Raw genomic sequence first — 23,213 nt, 5'->3', positions numbered from 1 at the left:
GCCCAACCGGTAAAGAATCTGCCCGCAGTGCGGGAGACCTGGATTCTATCCCTGGGTGGGGAAGATCCCCTGGAGGAGGGCATGGCAACCCACTCCAGTATTCTTGCCTGGAGAACCCCCATGGACAGAGGAGCCTGGCGGGCTACAGTCATGGGGTCGAAAAGTGTCCGACTCAACTGAGTGACTAAGCTGCTGCTGCTGCCGCTAAATCGCTTCAGTCGTGTCTGACTCTCTGGGACCCCACAGACAGCAGCCCACCAGGCTCCACCGTCCCTGGGATTCTCCAGGCAAGAACACTGGAGTGGTTGCCATTTCCTTCTCCAATGCATGAAAGTGAAAAGTGAAAGTGAAGTCGCTCAGTCGTGTCCGACTCTTAGCGACCACTTGGACTGCAGCCCACCAGGCTCCCCGTCCATGGGGATTACCACTGCTTTATATGTATTATATATGAAAGTTAAGAGAGTGAATGGAGAATTCTCATCACAAGAAAAAAATTTTTTCTATCTCTTTAATTTTGTGTCTGTGTGAGATCATGTATGTTTACAACCCCATGGACTGTAGCCTGCCAGGTTCCTCTGTCCATGGGATTCTCCAGGCAAGAATACTGGAGTCGGTTGCCAGGCCCCCCTCCAGGGGATCTTCCTAACCCAAGGATCAAACCTGCATCTCTTATATCTCCTGCATTGGCAGATGGGTTCTTTACCACTAGCGCCACCTGGGAAGACATATGTGTAAATCTATCCATTTACTGAGAACTCTGAGAACAGCTAGTAATACCTTCAATTTCAATCCAACAACAAAGGGTTCATTCTAGTTTTTCCCTTTGCATATCTGCAACTCCCTTCTCCGGCAGTGAGAAATCTGGATCCTATTGTCATTTTGTAAATTGTCTTATTTGATCCATAACCCAGTGGTAACCATGCTTCCATCTCTGCCTCTCCCCCATCCCATAGAATACCTTCCTCTTTCTCCTCAGGCACTGATGCCTTATGCTGAACGTCCTCTCCACCCCACAGTGGGACTCCCCCACTCTCACCCTGTGTGGGCTCTGACGGTCTGTGTCATAAGCTAGCTCCTTGCCCTGTGTGACAGCTCTACTCACCCTTCAAGCTGCTCCCTGCTGGCTGGACTCCCTCTTCACCTACTCAAGCTGTTACACCCAGTTCCAGCTGCCCCTCAGTTCCCACTTAGGACTGACCTGTTTATGAAAGGAAGGGGAAAGGAAGAGTCCAAGTAACTTTTCAACACATGTGCAGTGAAGAACATCTTTGCCTAATGTTGTGTAATTGGACAGAAGATCGAGCTAGAGGCAATATATGTGTAGTTTCTAATGCTGCTGATTATGCTACATAATTCGTTCATACAAAGGAGCAGTTATATTTATTTTTAAGCCTCTCTTAAAGCTTGGGATGATCCTGCTAGAATCTGGATGGAAAAAAAGATAGCATTTACTGGAGTAAACAGGAAAAGTAATCAAGTAGAGCTTTTAAAAGCTCATTTTGCTTCTTCCTTCTTCAGAATAAATTGCCGTACAAACTGGCCCCAGAGCACTAAGTTACAGAGCATCCAGAGTCCTCAAGACTAAGGCATTTGTTCTTTCACTTAAGGTCAAAAATGGAAAGTCACCAAATGGGTCTGAGGAGCCAAAAAGGATAAGATTGTAAGGAAAACTTTAATTTCTGGTTGTCAAGTTGAAAAAATCATGAATACATTGTATATCTTATGAACCTGTTTTAGGATGAACAGTGTAAAGCAAACTGGATGGGTCAAAAAATTGTGTTACAGTTGTGGTGCTAGTAGATAAGCTGGTTGATTGGTCATTAAAGTATCTCTATCATTTAGACAAATCTGCCACAGTGTCACTGCCTGACTTACTCCTATCATAGTAATCAATAATTACTTCTTTTTATACTAAATATAAGGTATGATTTAATAATAAAATGCTTATCTGGAATAACTGGCTTCATCCAAGTACAAGAAAGTGTATATTGTTCAAAACTCTTGTTCATATTTAGAGGAGGGACCATCAGCAAAATATGTAGGCACTGGGTTTGAATAAACACTTTCAGTGCTATATAATGACTACAGAAGCTATGGTATAATAGGACTTGGTCCGCAGATGGTCTGAAGCACCCAGGGTGCTCCTCTGGTAGGATCAGGGCTTGGCATCACCTGCTAACAGGCGTCAGCGCCCGCTTGGACCCCTGAGCACCAGTGTCCGCCTGGTGGAGTGAGAGCACAGTAGGGGAGGACGGCCAAGGAGAGGGGCCGTGGACAACCAGGGGGAGGGCGGCCGAGGGGACTGGAAAGGGAGGAGGAGGATAGAGGACCCACGGGGAGAGGGTGGGGGGAGGTGGAGGAGAGGAAGGGAGGAGGAGGATAGGGCACCCAGGGGGGGAGGGGGGAGGTGGAGGAGAGGAAGGGAGGAGGAGGACGGGGTCCCAGGGGGAGAGAGTGGGGGAGGTGGAGGAGAGGAAGGGAGGAGGAGAGCAGTGGAGTGGATATGTGACTCGGTGATGGAAAGATGAGACGGATGATTGGAAGAAACACAGGAAATAGAGATTGCACATTTTAAAAAGACACAGGGAGATATTGCACAGTAATCATTCGAAGCCATGGAGGCAGTTTATTGCTACATTTTAAACTGCTGAATTTAAGAACACTCTCTTGGACCCACAATCCATGATCAAGTCTGCACAGACGGCTTTGGTTTGTTCTCACGTCCCATAGTTTCCCACTTCCTCACAGGGAGAATCTACTTGGAAAGTGAATATGAAAGTGAGCTTTTGTCTTGCACATTAGTTTCTGAGTATTAACTTAAAGAAGAAACAGGAAAAAAAAAACAACCCTTAGATCACATTGCCTTGAACTTATATGACATATTTAAGGGCTTTTTTCTAAAGGGCAGCTGCTATGACTCAAGGAGCTCAGCCCGGTGCTCTGGGATGACCTAGAAGGATGGGATGGGAGGGGTGGGAGGGTGGCTCAAGAGAGATGAGGCATAAGCATACACACAGCGGATTCATGTTGTGGCCCAGCAGAAACTAACACAACATTGTAAAGCAATTATATTCCAATTGTTTTTTAAATTTAAAAAATAGAGGCTTTTCATTGACATAATCCTTAATCTTTACAGCATCACTCTGAGGTAGATAGGAGATCTGTAGTTTTACCCCCATTCTGTAAAAACAAAGTCAAAATTAAATGAGAATTAAAACAGTAGACACACAAAGTCTAGAGTAGGGTGATTTGCCTTAGCAGTCCTGATTAAATCAGAGGTAACAAAACTGAGCTAATTCTGTACACTGGGACTGATGACAATGTTTAAAGTTGTCCAGACTACAAACAGGTTCAATTTGGCCAATCAAAACCATATTTCAAACTTAATCCCCATGAGTGCAAAGTTGTAAAGATGATGCTCTGGTTAATCCTTTAGTTCTATTTCTCTTTATTTGACCATTTTCCTTTGCACTAGAGATGAGCCCATAATTGCTATTTGTCTGTTGACATCACTATTTTTGCGGCTACACTTTGGCTGAAAGACAGTCCATCCCACAGGTGAAGTATACAGTCCAGAGCTTCAGCAGAGCCTTGGTCTCCATCTGGTCTCCACAACAGCGATCCTACGGGGACTTCCTGGGTGCTATGATCCCAGTCTCTTTGTGACACCAGGAGGTTCAGTAGCCAGTAAAGTGTGGGACAATGCAGCAGACACTGGGGAGAGAGACAGGGGCAGGAGGAGACTCGTTTCTTGCCTCTGGGGCACTTAACGTGGCTCATAAAATTGTTCTTTTTAAAACTTGCATTTCTTTGGCTTTTCTGTCTGCCAGTGAATATTATTTTTCTGGTTTCTGTTTCATTACACTGTTGTGTCATTTGCTTATTACTCTTTTCAGTATTGAACTAAATAAACCCTGGAGTATTGCAAATTTGTGTTTCCCTCAGAAAAGAATGCTCTCATTTAGCTAACGATGTAATATTCCACTGGCCTTCACAACAGAATAAATGAAATTTTGCAAGGTAAATTTGTTTTTCCAAGGCATTTAAAGTAAATTATGTGGTTTGTAGCCTGACATGAAGCAAAATCTTCCGCAGAAATGCAGCATGGTTGGCCAAATCCCCAAAAGTCACTGAGCCACGGGGCCAAATGTGACGACGTGGGAGGAACAGGACTCTGAGCAGCAAATGTGACTGAAATACAAACAACAAAACATGTGGTTTTCCAGACTCAGAGAATCCTGGAAGACAAAACTGTGAGCACATTATAATATGCAAGTCAAAGGCTGAAAGTCACCACTAAATTATGTGTTTTTCCGTAGCCACGCCACTATCCTGGCACTTCGCTCTTTGTTTTTCAGATTTTCGTTCTTTATTGTCTGTAATTTGGCCTGAACTGTGAGTCTCTGGTGCTCCTCCAACATGTTACTGCAAAACTGCTGCAGCTGAAAGAACAAATAGATGGTCAGTCCATCAGTGTAACTGAACTTCTCACTTAGACACAGTAAGCCACAGTTCATGTTAGGTAGTAGCGTGATCTCGCAAATGGATGAATGGCCATTGGAATGAGTAGAAATGTGTGTCCCTGAGGAGATTGCGACTGAGAAAATGTGACGAAGAAGACACCTGTCCTGAAGAAGCCGATGTAGAGAGGAAGGTCCAGAAGTAGAAAATCTGTCTGCTTTATTTGCTGCTCTATTCCCCCGGCAGCACAGAGTAGGTGTTCAACAAAGATTTCCTGATTCCTGTTGGATATTAGACCAGACTTGGGGACAGAGATATAAGAGACCCTCCCTCTTCTCAAAAATAACATAATTTCCAGAGCTCAAACCCAGCATACAGCATCTGTTTCTTTACAGATGTTATCCTTAAGAGTATTGACAGTGGATCATCCATTGGCTAAACTCCTTCACTGAGTCACGTCAAGCATTCAGTTATAAGAACATTTGTTCCAATATTACATACAAGCCAGACCCCAAGTGGTGGATAAGATATATTTCAAAAGTCTATTTCTGTGTCACTGGATAAGAACTCAGAACATACATTACCATAAAATGATAGCGTACCCTGTTGTTTCTCCTCCTGGCGGGAGGAGAAGGGGACAGAGGATGAGATGGTTGGATGGCATCGCTGACTCAATGGACATGAGTTTGAGCAAGCCCTGGGAGTTGGTGATGGACAGGGAAGCCCGGCGTGCTGCAGTCCACGGGGTCACACAGAGTCAGACATGACTGAGCGACTGAACTAAATTGCTCCTGTTTCTTAGTCGATAAGTCTTGTCTGACTCTTTCGACCCCATGGACTCAAGTCCATCAGGCTCCTCTGTCCATGGAATTCTCCAGGCAAGAATACTGGAGTGGGTTGCCATTTCCTTCTTCAAGGGATCTTCCTTACCCAGGAATCAAATCCCAGTCTCCTGCATTGGCAGGTAGATTCTTTACCACAGAGCCAACAAATTTCACAAAAGGTCACTTAAACTTTTAATATATTTGAAATTAAGTAACAATAGGGTTGTCATGACTAACTGCATTGCAGAAGAAAAGTAAGGTTCTAGGAAAAAGTAGATTAAGGGAACAAGAGCAAACCTCTCTCTCTCCACCCCCCACACCTGGGCATTCCTGGCAGGTAGTGGGAGCCGCATGCCAGCAGCACTGCCCAAGACTGGGTGTCTGCAGGGGGCAGGAGGGGAGTGTGGGGCTGTGGACAGTGGACGGGGCTTCATAGGTGCTTGAGAGCATGAGAGAGGCCAGGCTCCAGCAGGGCAGAGTAGAAAGACCAGGTCAAGAGACGTGAGAGTGGATTAAAAACTGCTGGTATGGAGGGAAAAGGATTCATGTGACTTTCATTTTCCTTTTTTAGCAATTATTTTCGATATTACCATGTGAACTGATTCAAATAGGACTGTTGGGTGTTAGCAGCTTTTTGATAAGGATATTCATGGGAGCTAACTTACTTGTTTTCAAAATTGCAATAACTGAACCACTACTAAATCCAGTTTTGCATTTTGAAAGAAATAAGCCATCAGTGATTGTAGAGTTTTAGAACTTTGGGGAGTGCTAAAGTTACACAAACTTCACTCACTCATTCAATAACAATAGCAACAGTGGGTTCTGTAGACACAAAGTTGAACTGAGGCACTTTTGCAGAGATCAACACAACTCAGTTTTGGTTCTAGGAGTTGTCATTCCAGCATTTTTGGGTGTGTCCCTCACTCTCTCATCTGGGGAATCCCTGATAAATTATGTCCTGACAGCTCAGCCTCAGGCAGGCCAAAACTCAAGCAAAGATCATTCCTCCAGGAACTATCAGTCCTTCCTCTCCCACAGTAACAACTACATAGGATGATTTGCGTGCATGAAGGAGAGGGTGTCAATCAGTTAATTTAAAATGTCCTAGAGTTTGTGTTTGGAGCAGGGTCTAAAAGGATGATTAGGAATTATCCAGCCAAAGACAGGCATGAAGAGGCCATGAGACAGAAGGTACAGTGCTTCTGAAATCTAGGAAATGTGCAATGACATGATAATTTAAGAAAATTTTCAAGTGGAACAGTGTAACTAAAGGAAATGTGTGCAGAGGTGCCTGTATTTCTTATTCTCTGAAACGGTTCGGGAAGAGGGCAAAAATTAAGATGGAGAGTAAGGCAGCCAGATTATGAAGGGTCTTGTGTGCTAATGAAAAGACTTCTAAATTTTTTGTGAGAACTATGATGAGCTACTGAAGCTTTGGGAGCAGGGCAATGAGCGGCAACACTATGATGGATGGGATGGAGGGAAGATAGGACCAGGGTGCGGAGGCCACAATCTACTGGAATGATGCAGATGAGAAACGGTGAAATCCAACCCTCCGTGAACAAGAATGGCCTCTATTTCAGGAGCAAAGCAGAATTAAAAGACATTTCCTGCACAGTGATAATAGCATCAATAGAGCACAGAAGGTAACAGTTCAGATAAGCTTATTATGTTTAATTTTAGCAACTCCAAATTACATAAAAATGGCTTCTACATTGTCATAATTCACAATATCTATACTACTTACCTCTAAGATCTGTGAATCTGTACTTATGGTTCTCCCGATTACATATAGCAGGGTGACCAATGATTGTGTTCCATACCTGCAGAGCAACAACACGCTAATCAGGAGAGGAAAATGTTTTCTAAGACAGAGCTGTACAGCAGGTAAATGCTGAGCACACAGTCCCTATGAATCCCTGTCTCCCAGATCTAAGCAAAACCATACACAGAGTAGTTTAGCTTCATCTTTTGATAGAAAATTCATGCTGTAGAAAAGTCTATTACCACAAAGAAGTAATTATAGTTAAATACTGATTTATGTAACACATGGTTTTTTAAAAGTTTCATTTAAACATAAAAAGCTCTTCTTAAAATCAGTAAAAGCAACTGCTTTTATCTTTTAAAATGAAGAGGTTAGAATAGATGTCACACATCCAAAATTAAGAAAATTTAAAAGAGAACAAGGAAATACTCAAAGTACCTTCCTTAAAAATGTAGGTAATATAGAATCAGTTTCAGAAGCTCTGACTAAAATGCCCTGAAAGCTTACTGAAACTTCTGTATTTGTGCTTTTTGGAAAGAGGAGCCACATCTTCAGATATTCTGGAAATGCTGGTGCTCCCTGATGCTCAGTACTCTGGGTCTCCTCGAACCCCCTCGACAGGCCTGGCCACTGAAACTCCCCTTTTAGTTTAGTGACCCCGAACATCTGACAAGAACTGCCTGACAGCCACGAAGCATCGCTGTGGAAAGACAGTGACACATACCTGCTCGGAGTGCTGCTGTGGTTAAAAAAGTAAAGAAAGACTTTTGGATGCGTTAAAAAAGAAAGAAAATTAAAATAGGTTAATACAATGGAATGGACAAGAAAGGGTTGAATTGCCATTGTCCTATTCACAGTTGATCCACAAAACTGACTCACTCCCAAAATGTATACTTGAAACTAAAATTTCTGAGAGTTAACACTGGCATCTGGATGACAAAGGTGGAAGAGAACACTGCTTTCATCCTTTTGTAAGTTCCCAGCTATAAGATAAACTAAATCTACTTCAGCAAAGTGGAAAACAAGAGACAGTCTACATATAATCCAGGCAAGCAAACCTGTTTCTATGGGGAAAGAGGAAATGTTTCTTAGCTCTTCATTTTTGTTGACCAAGTATAAAAAGCCTGTGAAATGACTCAAGAAATTTGACAAAATTTGCAAAGAAACTGAGTTCCAAAAAAAAAAAGGGAGGTAGGAAATAGAAGAAAACTACTTACGTTTCTCAATGTGTCATTTTTCTACCAAATAAAGAGAAAAGCTATGCTAAAAGCTGAGTTGGGTTTGAAGACACCTTGGGACAACTTATAAATTGTCAAAATGGGGAATCACATATAGTTTAAAGCATTGGTGTGAAGATTAAATGCGATTATGTGTGATGAAGCACCGATCAGGGTACGTGGCACTCTTCATTCCTTCCTATTCTTGAAAGTTGCAAGAGGAGATATTTTTGAGACAGATGATTTCTCACTCCTGTTGAGAGAGTAATCTCTCTGAAATAGTACTCAACAAGAAAATGTATGTTACAAATAGTTTATCCTGCCAGTAGTCAAGCGTATTAACATGAAGGCAGGAGCCAGTGTTTGTCAGTATAGCTGCCCCTTCAAAAAACTGACAACATTCAGTGCTAGCCAGGGTGATGGAGAACGTTAGTCCGTCTCACCTTCCACACCTTCCGCCTCCCTCCTTTCTCGCGTCCGTCCTCCCCTCCCATCCCTTCTCCTGCCACATCTGGCTTCCTGCAACAAGCATGGAGGCACCCAGGCATCTAGCCTGACCCGGTGACAGGCAATGGGAATGGGCCCTCCAGCGCCTCAGCACACCACTCTGATAACATCTTAATTCTCTAGGTTGTTCCAATCTAACCCTTTCAGCTCCATGTTCCCCATCATGAAATACAAAAGAGTAAAGGGAAAATGAGTGTAAGTTTTTAAGCTTAAGACTTCAGCCAGTATAATATATTTGGAGAGAATTCCCCACTGGTCCAGTGGTTAGATCTCCACACTCTCACTGCAGGGGATACAGGTTCGATCCCTGGTGGGGGAACAAAGATCCTGCATGCTGTGTGGCTCAGCCAACATATGTATACAATTTATATTATTGTAATTCATATATTATTATTATACATATTTATTATATATAATATATAATGAATAATAAATTTAAAGAAATAAACTGGAGCAATCAAAAAAAGAAAGAGAAAAGTGTTGCCAATTAAAATGGCACAAAAAAATTAAATAAGTAAATAAAATGGCACAAACTTTTGGGAAGATAGAAAACTTATCTGGAGAAGAAATTAAGCATTTGGGGAAGAAGAGGGTAAGGTTTATTCAGTTTGAAACAGATGATACTTTGTATTTTATATTCAAGTAAAACTAGGATTTTCCAATAGGCCACAAAGTCTATATTGTCTTATAAAATTCAAAAGCAAGGTAACAAGGATAATACAAACAACCTTTCTACCGCATCCAATAAAACATCACAAAAAGTCGTGTTGCTTTATGTCTATTTACACATTCTTTCATAGGGTCTGTCCACAGCTGCAGGTATATAGTGACTTCTCTGTAATCTGAAAGATGTCTTTATGGTTAATGGAAGCTCCTTCACTGGGATCAGGATCCAAAAGATTGCTCATCTAACAATGAACTAAATGCCGCACAGCTGCCGGAGCAGAGCCCTGAACAGGGGAGTGAGAAGCAAGAGGAAACCGTTTTACTCAGGCAAACGGTCCTGCACACATTTTCAGATCTGGCTCCCTGGGAAGAGCTTTGGGCTCAGTTGCAAACAGATGTCCCTGGACTGCTACTGGCAGAGTCTCCACTGTTTCGCTTGACCAGCCCTACCTCCTCCTTTCCAGGGCCTGACGCTCCAGCCAGTTATGAGGCCCGTCCCAAGTCAGACTCTCAGCCCTGCCCTCCCGGCATTTACTGGTGTCCTCCCCTCCTCACAGGAGGTGATTTCTTCCAACTCAAGCCCCCTTCTTCTCTCAATCCCCTTTCCATCTGTCCAAGGTAGTAACATTTATCAGACACCATGTCTTCATCACTTTACAACCCCTACAACAGTTTGAGCTAACTGTGCCTGGCATAGAAAAACTAGAACATTTATGACCAGAAAGAACCTTACAGTCGATCACATACAATATCTTCCATTTTATACAACTTTTAACCAAGGCCTAAAAGTTAACTAGTGGGCCATCAATAAATAAATGTTGGTCTAGTTTCAGTTCCTGATGAGAGGGTTAGAAAATTTACTTTCTCATCTGTCTTTGTTTTGGAACAACTGATCTACTGGCAGAATGACAGTTTATGTTAGCACAGACAGTGCAAAGCAGGATCACAGTGACAAGACCCTGGGCTAGATGCTAGATTTCCTTCTGCCGGGCTTCTCGGAGCTTTATGATGCTAACATACACTGTGAATTTGAGGGAGTTAAAATAGTTTCCAAACTGATTGGGCTACTGCCTCCCTTGTTTGCAGAAGGCTTGTCAATATCTTCCATGAACAATGCTCAGTGAAACACTCTGGACAAAACACAAGTTTCAAAGCTAACTCACAAGTGATTAGTCACATTTTAGCAAATTCAGAATAAATCCTTTTCACTTAAATAAGATAAATGCAAAATTTGTCATAGCGTTTGTTTACTTGTCTCATATCATTTTATGAAGACTGGTGACATACAACTATTCATGTCAAATATAACTGTTTAATAAGTGATAAGAAAACATTCTGATATACAAAGAATAAGGTAAGCATCCTGGTGCCATTTCAATGTAGAAAACATTTGATTATTAATTTGAACTTTTATGTCCTCTTACAATCCATATATATTCAAAATCATTTTCAAAATTCAGCAAGACTGGTGACTATATATTGAATCCTAAAAATAAATCTTTTAGATGTAGAAGGCAAATTTACTTGAGTCTCAAAGATGTTTTGTAGCAGAATGGGCAAGAGGAGTGAACTGAGATTAATTTATCATAAATAGAAAAGAAAAGCATCTATTTTATGAACATAGCATTTTGTTAAAAGATAAAAAAATTTAAGCCATGGTTCAAAGTGAATGCATTTATAATTCTAAGAGCTTCTCAGGGATGATGAAATATCCATTTAGAGTTGTTCTTTTTTTTTTAAAAAAGGAAGTCCTTCTATACTCGTGTTTAATACAGTTAGATCATTTAAATAAATTACTAGACAATGGACTTTTTAGAGTATTGCAAACATGTTTCTGCTCTCTCCAAATGCAGAAAAAATTCTTCTGAGGGATAAAAATTAAAACACATTTAAATTAAGAGCAATCTTTCCCATAGGTTGCTCAAAGCCATTTGCAAGAGCTTCACTAGTTAGATGTGCTTTGTATGGTATAGAAAGAGAGGGAAAATGAATCGAGGGGCTGTTTTACCCCATAGAGCAGGGCTGTGCAGTCAAATTCTCTCCAGGATGGAAATGCTCTCTGGTCAGTCTATTTCGGGTAGCTACTGGCCACACTGAACACGTAAAACAAGGCTGGTAGAACTCGGGAACTGAATTTTAAATTTATTTAATTGCAGTTAATTTAAATTTAAATAGCCATATGTTAGCTAGTAGCCAGTGTATTGAGCAATGCAGCCTTAGTTAATTTTTTAATCTGGTGCCAATCAGTTCCTTGTTAAACTACACCGGGGTCACTCAGGGGACTAAGGAAAGCTACAGATTTTGCACCCTATTCTGACAGATTCTGATTTTCAAGGAGTAGGTGGGCTTGGAAGCCTTTAGATGTATCAGCCACTCCAGGTAATTACAAAGCTCTGCCTCCCAGGGGGGTCAGTGGTAAAAAATCTGCCTGCCAATGCAGGAGATACAAGAGACTTGGGTTTGATCTCTGGGTTGGGAAGATCCTCTGGAGGAGGAAACGGCAACCCACTCTAGTGTTCTTGCCTGGAAAACTCCATGGACAGAGGATCCTGGTGGGCTACAGTCCCTGGGGTTGCAAAGAGTCAGAGAAGTCTAAGCACATAACACTGGCAAGTGTCAGGTTTGTGCTTGTGCTCACCTGTCTGAGCGTGGATGTGACCCTGGACTGACAGGCACCATGTGAAAAGTCCTCAACACTCACAAATACACACAAGTGCCAGGCACTAGGAAGCACTGAGCCTGGGAAGTAACGTGAAGCTGTGTCTTAATTCTGGGCTTTTAAGAAGGCATGGTTAAGGCTTGCAGTGACTCTGAAGCTGGGGAGGTTCCAGCCAGAAGGATGTTGGATCTCATTTTCTTCCTGCCCTTTGACTGTCTGCCGAAGACCATCAGTAAAATAGCTTGATTCCCTCACCCTCCCAAAAAAGAATGTATGGTTAAGTCATGTTCTAGAAAGAACAATTATTAAAGGTAAGTTATTTGACTTGTGCATTTCAATGTCTATTTTACCTGACAGGCTATGAAGCAAGCATATTTAATCTTAAAAGGTGAAAGACATAAAACGTTCAATAATATGGAACCCAAATATATAAAGGGAATCTGACAAAAGACACAAGCTCAGCATCCAAGTGTATGTAGTAATATGTTGCATATGTTGTTTCTTTAAGATACGGCGATGTACTTCACAAAACAAAATGGAAAATGTACACTCATACCAAAAAACAGGAATTAACTCTAATCTGTGTCTCTGAAGACAAGATTCTTAGTGGGCACAATGGGGAAACTGAGGTAGATAGGTATCTCACACAAAACTACATTCACAAAGAAAGTCAAAACCAAGGATAAGTGACCTTATCTTCCACAAAGCTAGTGTGTGGTAAGACACTAGCAGGAAAAACAACCACTTTTCTAGGCAATGTGAAGGCCTTTAGGGACCTAGCCAGACTAAAGCTGAGCCACTAGCACCAGACTGATGACCTAAAGAAAAGGGCGGTTTCACATTTCCTCCTCACCTTTCGCTCACAGCTTGCCAATTGTTGATTAAAAAGTCCTTTGCAACATATCGCCCAACTTCAGATGCTGCAACAGCTTCGATGACATTTGTTTCATTAAAAGTGAAAGGAGACACAGTGATGGCATAATCCATATATCTGCAAAAGTGCATTTGGCAGAAAATAAATATGTAAAAATTATTCAACAGAAAGAATACATTTATATAAGTGGAGTTAAAAATCCCATATGGTTCTAAGTTAGTGGTGCATAAATATGTTTCATATTAATTCTTACATTAGCCCATGTCTGTTTTTCTCCTTTTAGTTTATTAATTGCATTCCTCCACCAAGAACCTTTTCAAGTTAAGTTATAATAATCACCTGTTAAGTATCCATGGATCTTTACTGCAGCTCATTGCATAAGCAAGTTGAATCCTTTCTTCTTCCTTTGTGTTATTATTGTAGATTTTTAACAAAAAATCCCATTCTTTATCATTTCCCAAGGCAATGCCATAACATAAAATAACATTTTTAATTGGATTAGGTATTCTGTAAGATATAACATGCAATGATATTTTTCATAGTAGTTAAGTTATATGTTAATCTAGGTTGTCATATATTTAGAAGTATAAATCTAGAAAAAATGAAAATCTGTTTTCATTTTCATATTTCATATCTAGAAAATCTCAGATATGAATATCAAAAGCTAGAATCTAGAAAAGCAACTGTGAAAACTGTCATTCACACTAATATCTTGAGGTCATCAAATTAGTTTAGAAACTAAGGAGATTTGAGGGAGAAACAGAATAGTACCAACAGTGTATGTTGATAATTCTGTTTGATTTCATATATTGTCACATTTTCTAAGAGTCCATCTGAGGGCATATATTCAAGGTAATATAATAACACCAAAATGATAAGAGTATGAGTCTCAGCTGTCAATGAGGCTGAAAACATAGAGATGCACTGATGCACTTTTATATATATGAATAAATAACCATAAAGAACAACCTAAGTAAGACTTGAAATAAGCACAGGTGCTTATTAGGGGATGCACTGGTAATGAGAGGTCCTGGGTGAGAATTCAGTGTATAAATTCTGATCTATTGTGAATTGTGGTGTTGGAGAAGACTCTTGAGAGTCCCTTGGAGTGCAAGGAGATCCAACCAGTTCATCCTAAAGGAAATCAGTCCTGAATATTCACTGGAAGGACTGATGCTGAAGTTGGAACTCCAATACTTTGGCCACTGATGCGAAGAACTGACTCACTAGAAAAGACCCTGATGCTGGGAAAGATTGAGGGCAGAAGGAGAAGGGGACGACAGAGGATGAGATGGTTGGATGGCATCACCGACTCGATGGACATGAGTTTGGGTAAACTCCGGGAGTTGGTGATGGACAGGGAGGCCTGGCGTGCTGCGGTCCACGGGGTCGCAAAGAGTCGGAAACGACTGAGCGACTGGACTGAACTGATTATTATGCACAGACCCACATGAGACAATTCTCTGTGTGCGTGTATCTGTTTTTAAAGGATATTTGAAAAAAAGTAAAAAGAGAAAGAGATTATGTAAGTAAAAACAAAATGTTCCTTCCCAGAGTAATGGCACGAAACATTGAGAGACTGTTGGTGCTGAAATGGGGCGAAAAGAAGGGCAGTTACAATACGACTCTTACTCATTCTCTGGGTGGTTCATCCAGCTTCTGAAGAGTTCTCTGGACAGCTGAAGACAGTCCTCAAGACCCAACCAACATGCAGTTCCAAAAACTTTTTCCAGTGATATTCTTGAAGGAAAAGTCAAAGAACATTTATTTTTCATTACTACATTTATTTTTTCTGCTTCCAAGAATATGTGTTTCATAAAAAGATGGGTATTTTAAAAACATCCTTCCAATAATATCAGGTTTGTTAAAAAATAGCCTTAGTGGATGGCAACTATATTTAAGGTTCAGGGAAATATTTGCTGAGACGCTCTCAGGCACCAAATAAGCTCTCAGACTGGTAGTTTTTTGAAGGTAAGAAATAAATTACTGCCATCCTTCATCTCCCTCAAACACACATGGGTGTACACACACACCACATCTGTTATCAATTTATTTTTTCTCTCTCATACAACAATTGGCTTACAGATTTAAAAAAATGACTTTAGAGTATCTGATATAATACACTTAAAAATACAGTTCTTTCTCTACACATGAAAACAGAGGGAATGGTTTATTTCTCTCCTCTGACACTATGCCTTCCCTCACTTCAGCTTCCATTTTTCTCTCTGCTCCTCCTGGCTATTAATGTCATCCCCAGAAAAGGAACGGAGGTTTCTGTTTTTGTTTTTATAGTTGAGCAGAGGTATGTGTTATGATTGCAAAGAAAGCGGGTTCAAAAGAACACGGAGAGGAACAATGATAAATCCAGATAAGTGTGACGTGTGACTCCTCACACCCTGCAGTTTGGAGTCAGAGGTAAAGGAATTCAGAAGGGTCAGAAGTTTTCCAGAAAACACAAGAGCCAAATCTCCTTTGTCCCACCCTCCCTCTGGTCTGCTCTCTGCCTGGCCTGACCGTCTGATAAGCAGCAGTAGTAAGACCAGGGGTGGAAGCCTTCTGATCACTCACTACACATTCACCCCTTTCTCCACTCTTCCCAAGCTGGCAGCAGCAAGAAGCAATTCTCTGGAAGCACAATCTAACTCCTGAGGTTGGCCCAGGATGCTACCAAAAACAGGTCGCTTCAGGCCAGTGTAGCAGAGCCAAGGCCACAGCTGGTTAACAAAGGTGCTGCCTGGTTGGGCCTTTCTGTTCGCTCAGACAACTTGCCTATCCACTCTCCATTCCAGCTCCTCCCCGTGTCTCCCACAACTCTTCACCAATAGTACAACTTACTTAAGATTTCAACCAGCAGCATAATAGTTGAGAATATAAAGCTATAAACAACTGTGTGTACACGTATTCCTTTGCAGGTAAATTAAGATCCCTAACTACTATTTCCCATTAAGATATATGTAGCTCACCAATCTCAAAGCTACTATTCTCAAATTGCACACAAATCTCTCAGTGAATTGCTAACTATTAGGATCTTATTTTATGAACTGGAAACCTATCCATTAATATGAATCATTTAATCCAATTGTCACTGTTCAGAAAGTACTTACAGAGCTAAATAGTTCTCCTGCAAGGCTGTCACATTTTCACGAATTACAGTTGAGTAAGTATTCCATATTGAGATGAGTCTCTTCAACAGATACTTCTATAAACAATAAAGAGAATATTAGCTAGTTCTGCTCACAACACTCAATTTGCACTGCTTTTCCCTTTGTCTGAAAAGACATTAACAGAGAGGTGACTGATATTTCTTCAGAAATAAACTTCATCTGTTACTAAATGCTTAACTGAATTTTTTAAACATTTTAGGTTCACTTTCTTCATATGAAAGCAATATGTAGACAATATGATGTGTATGAGCACAATGCCTGGCACATAGTAGGAGCTTCATCAATATTAGCCACTCTTATCATTTACTATCACCCCAAAATTTCTAGTTGCCTTTAAAATACAGGGAAAAAAGGGAAAAATATAAGAGAAACTTTCTACCTTGAAACTTTCAAACTTTCATGCTTAGTGCATATATATATTTATATATAACTATATATATATGTATATATAGATGTGAAAACAAGGAACACTGATTTATGCCTTGGACAATGTAAACCCTGGATCCAAAATAAGATTTAACTGAGCCACTGGCTGGTAAATAACAGCATTTTAACAGTCATATATTTACCAATACATCCCTCAGAATAGTATTATTCACTGAAATTCTCTAAAAACAAAAATGAACTTTTACTTCTTTACTCATGGGCCAAGGATCAGATGTCATCAATGAGCCACCTCAACCCCACAGACATCCAAGCGCCTTCTATTGGTCACTATGCCCCCACTCAAGGACATTCACAACAGCACTTCAGACACTAGATAGAAGAAAGTCTGGAACTCCAAGGTGCTTGTGACTTTGCTCTCAGATGGCCCTGGAGACTCACTTGAAATCATCACCTAACACATCTGCTATTTTGTTTGCGGTCCCCAAATCTCCGAGAGGCTGCTCCCAAACTTAGGCTTTTCCTATGCCATCTATCTTATGATCACTGGATCACCATTAAAGACCTAATAATAGAAATTTCCCCTTTTATTGATGCTATTTTCCCCTTTTAAAAGGACAAGATGGCACAGTCATTTCTTCATTCATTAACTCCGCATCTCTCTTCCCAACATCAAAAACAACTTCAAAATATTTACTTTTCTGGAATATAGCTCTCTGGTTTTAAGTGCTGGCCTTATAAATGAGAGTATATAAATTATGGATATAGAACCATGAAAAGTCATTCTGTTTACCAACAATCTTTTAGGAAAACAGCTGTTAACAGACACTATCCTTTCTTTATAAAAAAAGAGAAGTATACCATTTCCATCCACTTCTGGTTTCTTAAGACACTTTGACACCTCAGCAAGAACTCAGCACCTTCTCTCAAATACGTCTCCTAGGGCAGTTCTCTGACCAAGGTATTTTCTTCTAAGAATAAGTAACTGTTCCTAAGGAAATGGATATATACAGAACTAACAGTCTCTTATTTTGGGAAAGACTAGTTTCACAGATGCTATCTAAAATATAGAAGGAAGATGAAACAAAAGAATTATTTGTAAAAACCATCTAACAAAGAAAGAATTTACCTTTAACAATGGATATATATCATGGTTGTTCACATCAGAAACAAGATCCCTGGTTACTAGGTTCATCAAAACTGCATGCCACACTATGATTTCATCTTCTTCAGCAAGGTACTTGGTTAAATCAAGTGCTGTTTCAATCTCGATATAATCATTTCTGTTTGGTTTTTAAAAAAACAACAAAAATTCAAAAAAGCCTTTCCTTGCTAAATGATCTGCACACTTTTCATGTTTCTTATATGATTCAGTGCCTGATTTCAAGAAGGTAAATGAAATCAAGAAGCTAGAGGACAAACGCTCCATCTCATTGATAAGGTGGAACCCAAGCAATGGTGACAGGCTCTCCATTTCAGCTTGATAGATTAAAGGTCAATGAATACAATAAAGTAGCAAAGAAGAAAAATATAGGCATGTGATGGGAGGGGCAGGGAAGGCTTTCTGGAGGGGGATTTGAAAAAAGAATGAAGGAAGGGTGGGATTGGAATGAGTAGAAAGATAGAGGAAGGCAGTTAGGACAACGAGTGGGTTCACGGCAGACCAACTTAACCAAGGCAGGGAATTTCTTTTGTGTGTACTGAGAGATGGGGGCCAATAGGTAATCAAAAGTGTGGAGAGGCTTGACTGTCAGGATGAAGAATTTACATTTGGTGGGAAGGTATTTAAACAATCAGGGTAACATCATGAAATTGATGCCTTAAAATTTTGTTTCCATTTGTGCTACAGAAGACAGAATGGAATTCTAAAGGACTAACAGCTAGAAGCTAATGTGACAGGCCAGGCAAAGGGTGAAGCAAATTTGACTTAGCAAGGAAGCAATGAAGGTGGTAAGTGAGGTGAGAATCCAAAAGACATTCCCCAGATCCCCAGAATGAATAGATAAGACACAGTGACTTGATGAGAGATGGAGAGAGAGAGAGGAGAGTCAAGGATATCTCTGATGTTTCAAGTGGGGGAGATGGGAAGAACAGTAGTACTTTGACAAAGAGAGATTGATAGTAGGAGCAATTTAGAGACAGAAATAAAGTTCAGTGAATTTAAATAACCTCAAGATGAACAGAAGACAGGAGGAGATAAGTAGATACATAGATTTAGAAGTCATCAACATATCCTTTACAAACATTTATTGAATACCTTATATCTGGTGGGTACTGTACATATATATAATAAAATGATCACTGAAACCATAAGAAGGCAAGAACTACTCAGAGGAAAGATAGAAGAAAATAACATAACCACGACTGGTCTTAAAGATGCTCAGGGCAGCTGGAAAAAGAAGTCAGATGCTGGAGGAGAACCATGTTTGCACACTGAAGTCTCAGGAAGTCAAAAAAGAAGTTTGCAGGAGGATGTGGTTAACAATACTAAATTCATGGCAATCTCAGAGAAATGTTTCAGTGAAGTAGTGGGTGGGGAAATGTGCTCTACATCGAGGGGGAAAGTAGGAAAAAAGGAGGGATAAAATACACATTCATTCAAGAAATACAACAGGTGAAGGAAAAAGAGAACACATTGGATAATTTATTATGTGTACTCTTTAGCTTTACTGTCTAAAAATTCAAATTCTGAACATATATTCATTTCCCTGGTTAGAAAATTAGCAGTAGAGTAAATCCACTACCAATGAAATCAATCATTCTGTAATACATTAGAATTTAGGCTCATTAAAAACACATACAGCCATCACCTGTGGGTAACAAAAATCATTTCAAAGTCTTAACTGATAGTCTCCTTCTTTCCAAAACTCTTTATTTTGGGTATATCAGTGACTTTATTTCCTTAACTTCCAATATCTTAGAATCATATGAAAATATCTTCCATAATCTTCCTAAATTTATTCATTTGAACATTAACAGTCTTTACAAATGCAAGTCTGAGCTCCATGTATGTTACCTAAGTTTTCACTCTTGATCTAGATTTTAAAATAATGATTCTTATACATTTTGTAATAATCCTATAAATATTTAAACACTATTACCTTTTCCTCCTTACATCATCTCTACTGCATCCTTCTAAAGGTTTTCCTTTAAGGGCTTCCCCCTTTTTCTTTTTTATCATGGAAAGGCACTTTATTTTATTTTAAATATAGTAGTGTGTACATGTCGATCTCAAACTCTAATCTATCCTCCCTTCCCCTCAGGACTTCCCTTTAAAACACTAAATTTTCTTCACTGCTCCTTTAAGAGCCTTTCAAAATTTCTCCATGATCACTTTAAATCTTATTATACCAAAGTTAATTTAATCAAAATACATGGGACTTTCATATAATGAACCACCAAATTTTGACTTGACAAAGAACATATATTCCGTCTAGTCAAACTGTTATAAAAAACATTGTTTCCTGTGGCTTTCATTTTTATTAGTAGTAAATGTTATTGCTCTTTCCTGATGATGACCTTTTTTGAATTGTCTTTTTTTTCTAATTTTTTATTGTTGCAAAATACACATAACATAAAGTTTGTCTTCTTAACCATTTAAAGTGTACAGTTCCCTGGTATTAATTACATTCATATGTATAAATGGTTTACTTTGCTGCATAGCAGAAACTAACATTGTAAATCAACTGTACTCCAAAAAAATTTCTTAAAGTACCTTCATAATGTACAACTATCATCACTGGCCATCTAGATAATTCTTTTCATCTTGTGAAACTGAAACTCTGCACCCATTAAACAGTGTCTCCCCATGCCCCTGCCACCCTCCCGCCCCAATCCTTGGCAATCACCAATCTTTCTGTCTCCATGATTCTGACTACTCTACATAGCTCATATAAGTGGAAACATGCAGTGTTTGTCTTTCTGTGACTGGTTTATTTCACACAACATAATGTCCTCAAGGTTCATCTATGTTGTTGCATATTCCATCAACTTTTAAAAAAGATTTTAAACCTTTTATTTTGCACTGAGCTGTAGCCAGTTAACAACGTTGTGATAGCTCCAAGTGAACAGCAAAGGGACGCTGCCATACACATAACGTGTATCCATTGTCCTCCAAACTCCAGCCCACCCAGGCTGCCGTATAGCATTGATCAGAGTTCCATCTGCTATGCAGTAGGACCTTGTTGGCTACCTATTTTAAATACAGCAGTGCTTACATGTTTGTCCCAAACTCCGTGTCTCTTCCCCTCATCCTTCCCCCAGCAAACGTTAAATCCTTTCTCTAAGTCGGTGAGTCTCTTTCCGTTTTGTAAGTAAGTTCATTTGTATCATTTCTTTTTAGATTCCACATGTAAGGGATGTAATATGATATTTCTTCTCAGTCTGACTTACTTCACTCAATATTACACTCTCTAGGTCCATTCATGTTGTCCAGCATCTTTTATATCATAAAATTTCACAATAACCACAGAATTTCACCCTAATCTTAATAAGTTAGGGCTTGTATAAACTAAGGAGCCAACTTCATAGGGATGAGGTTATTATTTTTGTAAATTTTTCAAGCTACACTGTTAAATGATGAGAGAAGAAAATATACTCACTTAGACAAGGAAAAGGCATCATCAACCAGCTGAAGTCTATGAATAACAGGAATAGCCTGCAGATGAGATCCAAAAATGCTCAGGAAAAGATGAGAACATTTTTAGTAGAAAAATAACTTTCAAAATAATAACAACATTTCAAGATCATTGCTGCTTACAAAGCACTTTAATGTGCATTATCTCATGTACAGAGAAATGATCATTTCTAAGGATGATTTCCATAATTTATTTATTATACATCTGTTTTTGATAAGCGGTCCCTTTGGACATCAATCATATGGCTTAAATATGGCTGAGAGTTCTGCCAAAATACCACGTGAAAAACAGCATGTTAAAAAATAAAACAGGGAGCCAAGTTTAAAGGGCCTCTCCGAAACAAAAAGTATACGTTAATTGTATCACAATGTCCAAATTGTTGTCAGGGGACTCTTTGGCATAGAAAGCCTTAAATAAATATTACTAGCACTATTTTGGCAATGCTGAGGTCCTCTTTTCAGTGGTATCTCTCTTCTCAAGAGTTTACCAATTCGACACAGTACCACCAACAGAGCCCTTTGAATCATGGAAAGGAGTCAACTGCCAACCTAGCTTCTCAGGCTTCTGTTTGAGCTCCCCAGCACTGCCAGGCCACAGGACCATCTCAGCTTGTGTCCAAGGGTCCCAAAGCTTCTGACAGCATTCCTTCAATAGCAATACCCCACCCCCACCCCCACCAAGCATATTCATATATGTGGTCCCAGAAGATTTATCTTCACAACATCCCTTTGAGCATCTGCACAAGCCAAGCCTAATTCTTTCCTTGGCAGTAGTCACATATCTTTTCTGGCAGTAATAATAGTACTTACATTTTCTAGATTAATATTAATAGTAGAAATGTTTTGTTTGCTCAGCAATTATACTGTAGGAATAACTGACTTCATTTTTTCAATAAGTAAAATCTACAAGGGCTTCAAGAAATCATTGCTATAATGGCATGACCTAGTGTTTCCATAGCTAAGACTGCCCTTAGAAATGAAAAAAAATTTAGCTACTCTGAAAAAGATTTTTAAATAAAGTATTATTTCAGCTGGTTTTTGTACCTTTATTCAAAAGCCCAGTGATAAATCTTTTAAAATTACTGATCATGTTCTGAATGCCTGAATTGGGTTAGGCTTCTCTTAAACATCATACATACATCATCTTATTTAATCTTCACAAGCTTTTAACATTGGTCCACTATACCCATTATTATACAGACAAGGAATCCAAGACATGACTGGCTAAATAAGAGGCCCAAGGTCACACATCTGGTAAATGACGATCAAAAATATGAACACAAGTTGATCTGACCCAGAACCCAAGCTCTGCCAGTTCTGTGCACTGCCTCTTTTGCCAGAGACTCGCTGGGTGACTCACAGAAATTTTGACGACAGAGACACCTAAGTTATCTTTTAGTTCAACACACTAGTTTTACAAACGGAGACTAAATGAACTGACCCAGATTTCACAGCAGAGCCAACTCTACAGACTTCTAAGCCAGCATCCATCTCCACTAATGGAGATTTGGTTTAATTCAACCAAGTAAAGTCTGACTGATAAGAGCTAGCCAATATTTTAATTTTTATATACTGTATAATAATTTACAGTTATTTGATAACTTTAAAGTGATATTGGATTATTACTGATATCTTGTGAATTAAATTATCTCCTTGGCCAGAAGATTGAAAATACAATTTTTAGAAAATTAACATTTTCTAGCATTTATGTACTGGTACCTATTATGTGCTTAGAAAGGTTTTTGTTTTGATTTTTGCTTTGGCCACACCAGGTAGCATGGGAGAATCTTAATCCCTGACCAGGGATTGAACCTGTGTCCCCTGCATTGGGAGTACAGTGTCTTAACCACTGGACTACTAGGGAAGTCCCTAGACATTTAAAGTATTTGTTGACTTACCTTATCTCTAATTCTCATAAGGAATAAGAAAGATACAGTATTATTCCTATTTTAAAGTGAAGATATTGAAGCAGAACATTTAAGTAACTTGCCTAAGATCACAAAATTAACAGTTAATCAGAAATTATTTTGATTTTTCACTTAGAAAGGTAAAATTA

The 23,213-nt window shown here is 39.5% G+C and overlaps 1 protein-coding gene and 1 non-coding gene across 3 annotated transcripts in view; both read right to left on the bottom strand.

Moving 5' to 3' along the window:
- Positions 1–2,624: 2,624 nt before the first annotated feature.
- LVRN (laeverin) overlaps positions 2,625–23,213 on the bottom strand; it is a 77,304-nt gene continuing 56,715 nt past the window's right edge. Inside the window, exons 13-21 of one of the 2 annotated variants that reach the window (XM_065941142.1) lie at positions 21,123–21,178; positions 17,651–17,804; positions 16,078–16,172; positions 14,606–14,713; positions 13,313–13,480; positions 12,953–13,090; positions 7,033–7,108; positions 4,295–4,442; positions 2,625–4,191 (exon numbers count right to left, since the gene is read on the bottom strand). In XM_065941142.1, coding sequence (XP_065797214.1) covers positions 4,302–4,442; positions 7,033–7,108; positions 12,953–13,090; positions 13,313–13,480; positions 14,606–14,713; positions 16,078–16,172; positions 17,651–17,804; positions 21,123–21,178 — 936 coding nt within the window. In that variant the 3' untranslated portion in view covers positions 2,625–4,191; positions 4,295–4,301. Of the gene's footprint in view, positions 4,443–7,032; positions 7,109–12,952; positions 13,091–13,312; positions 13,481–14,605; positions 14,714–16,077; positions 16,173–17,650; positions 17,805–21,122; positions 21,179–23,213 lie in introns of both variants that reach the window. The other variant, XM_065941141.1, reaches the window with a different exon arrangement.
- On the bottom strand, positions 22,949–23,021 carry TRNAG-CCC (transfer RNA glycine (anticodon CCC)). Its single transcript has one exon. It is a non-coding gene; the product is annotated as a tRNA-Gly (tRNA).

This window comes from Muntiacus reevesi, chromosome 7 (genome assembly GCF_963930625.1).
Source record: "Muntiacus reevesi chromosome 7, mMunRee1.1, whole genome shotgun sequence".
Lineage (NCBI taxonomy): Eukaryota > Metazoa > Chordata > Mammalia > Artiodactyla > Cervidae > Muntiacus > Muntiacus reevesi.
The sequence above is the reverse complement of the archived record's forward strand: the minus strand, read 5'-3'. Positions and strand labels throughout refer to the sequence as shown.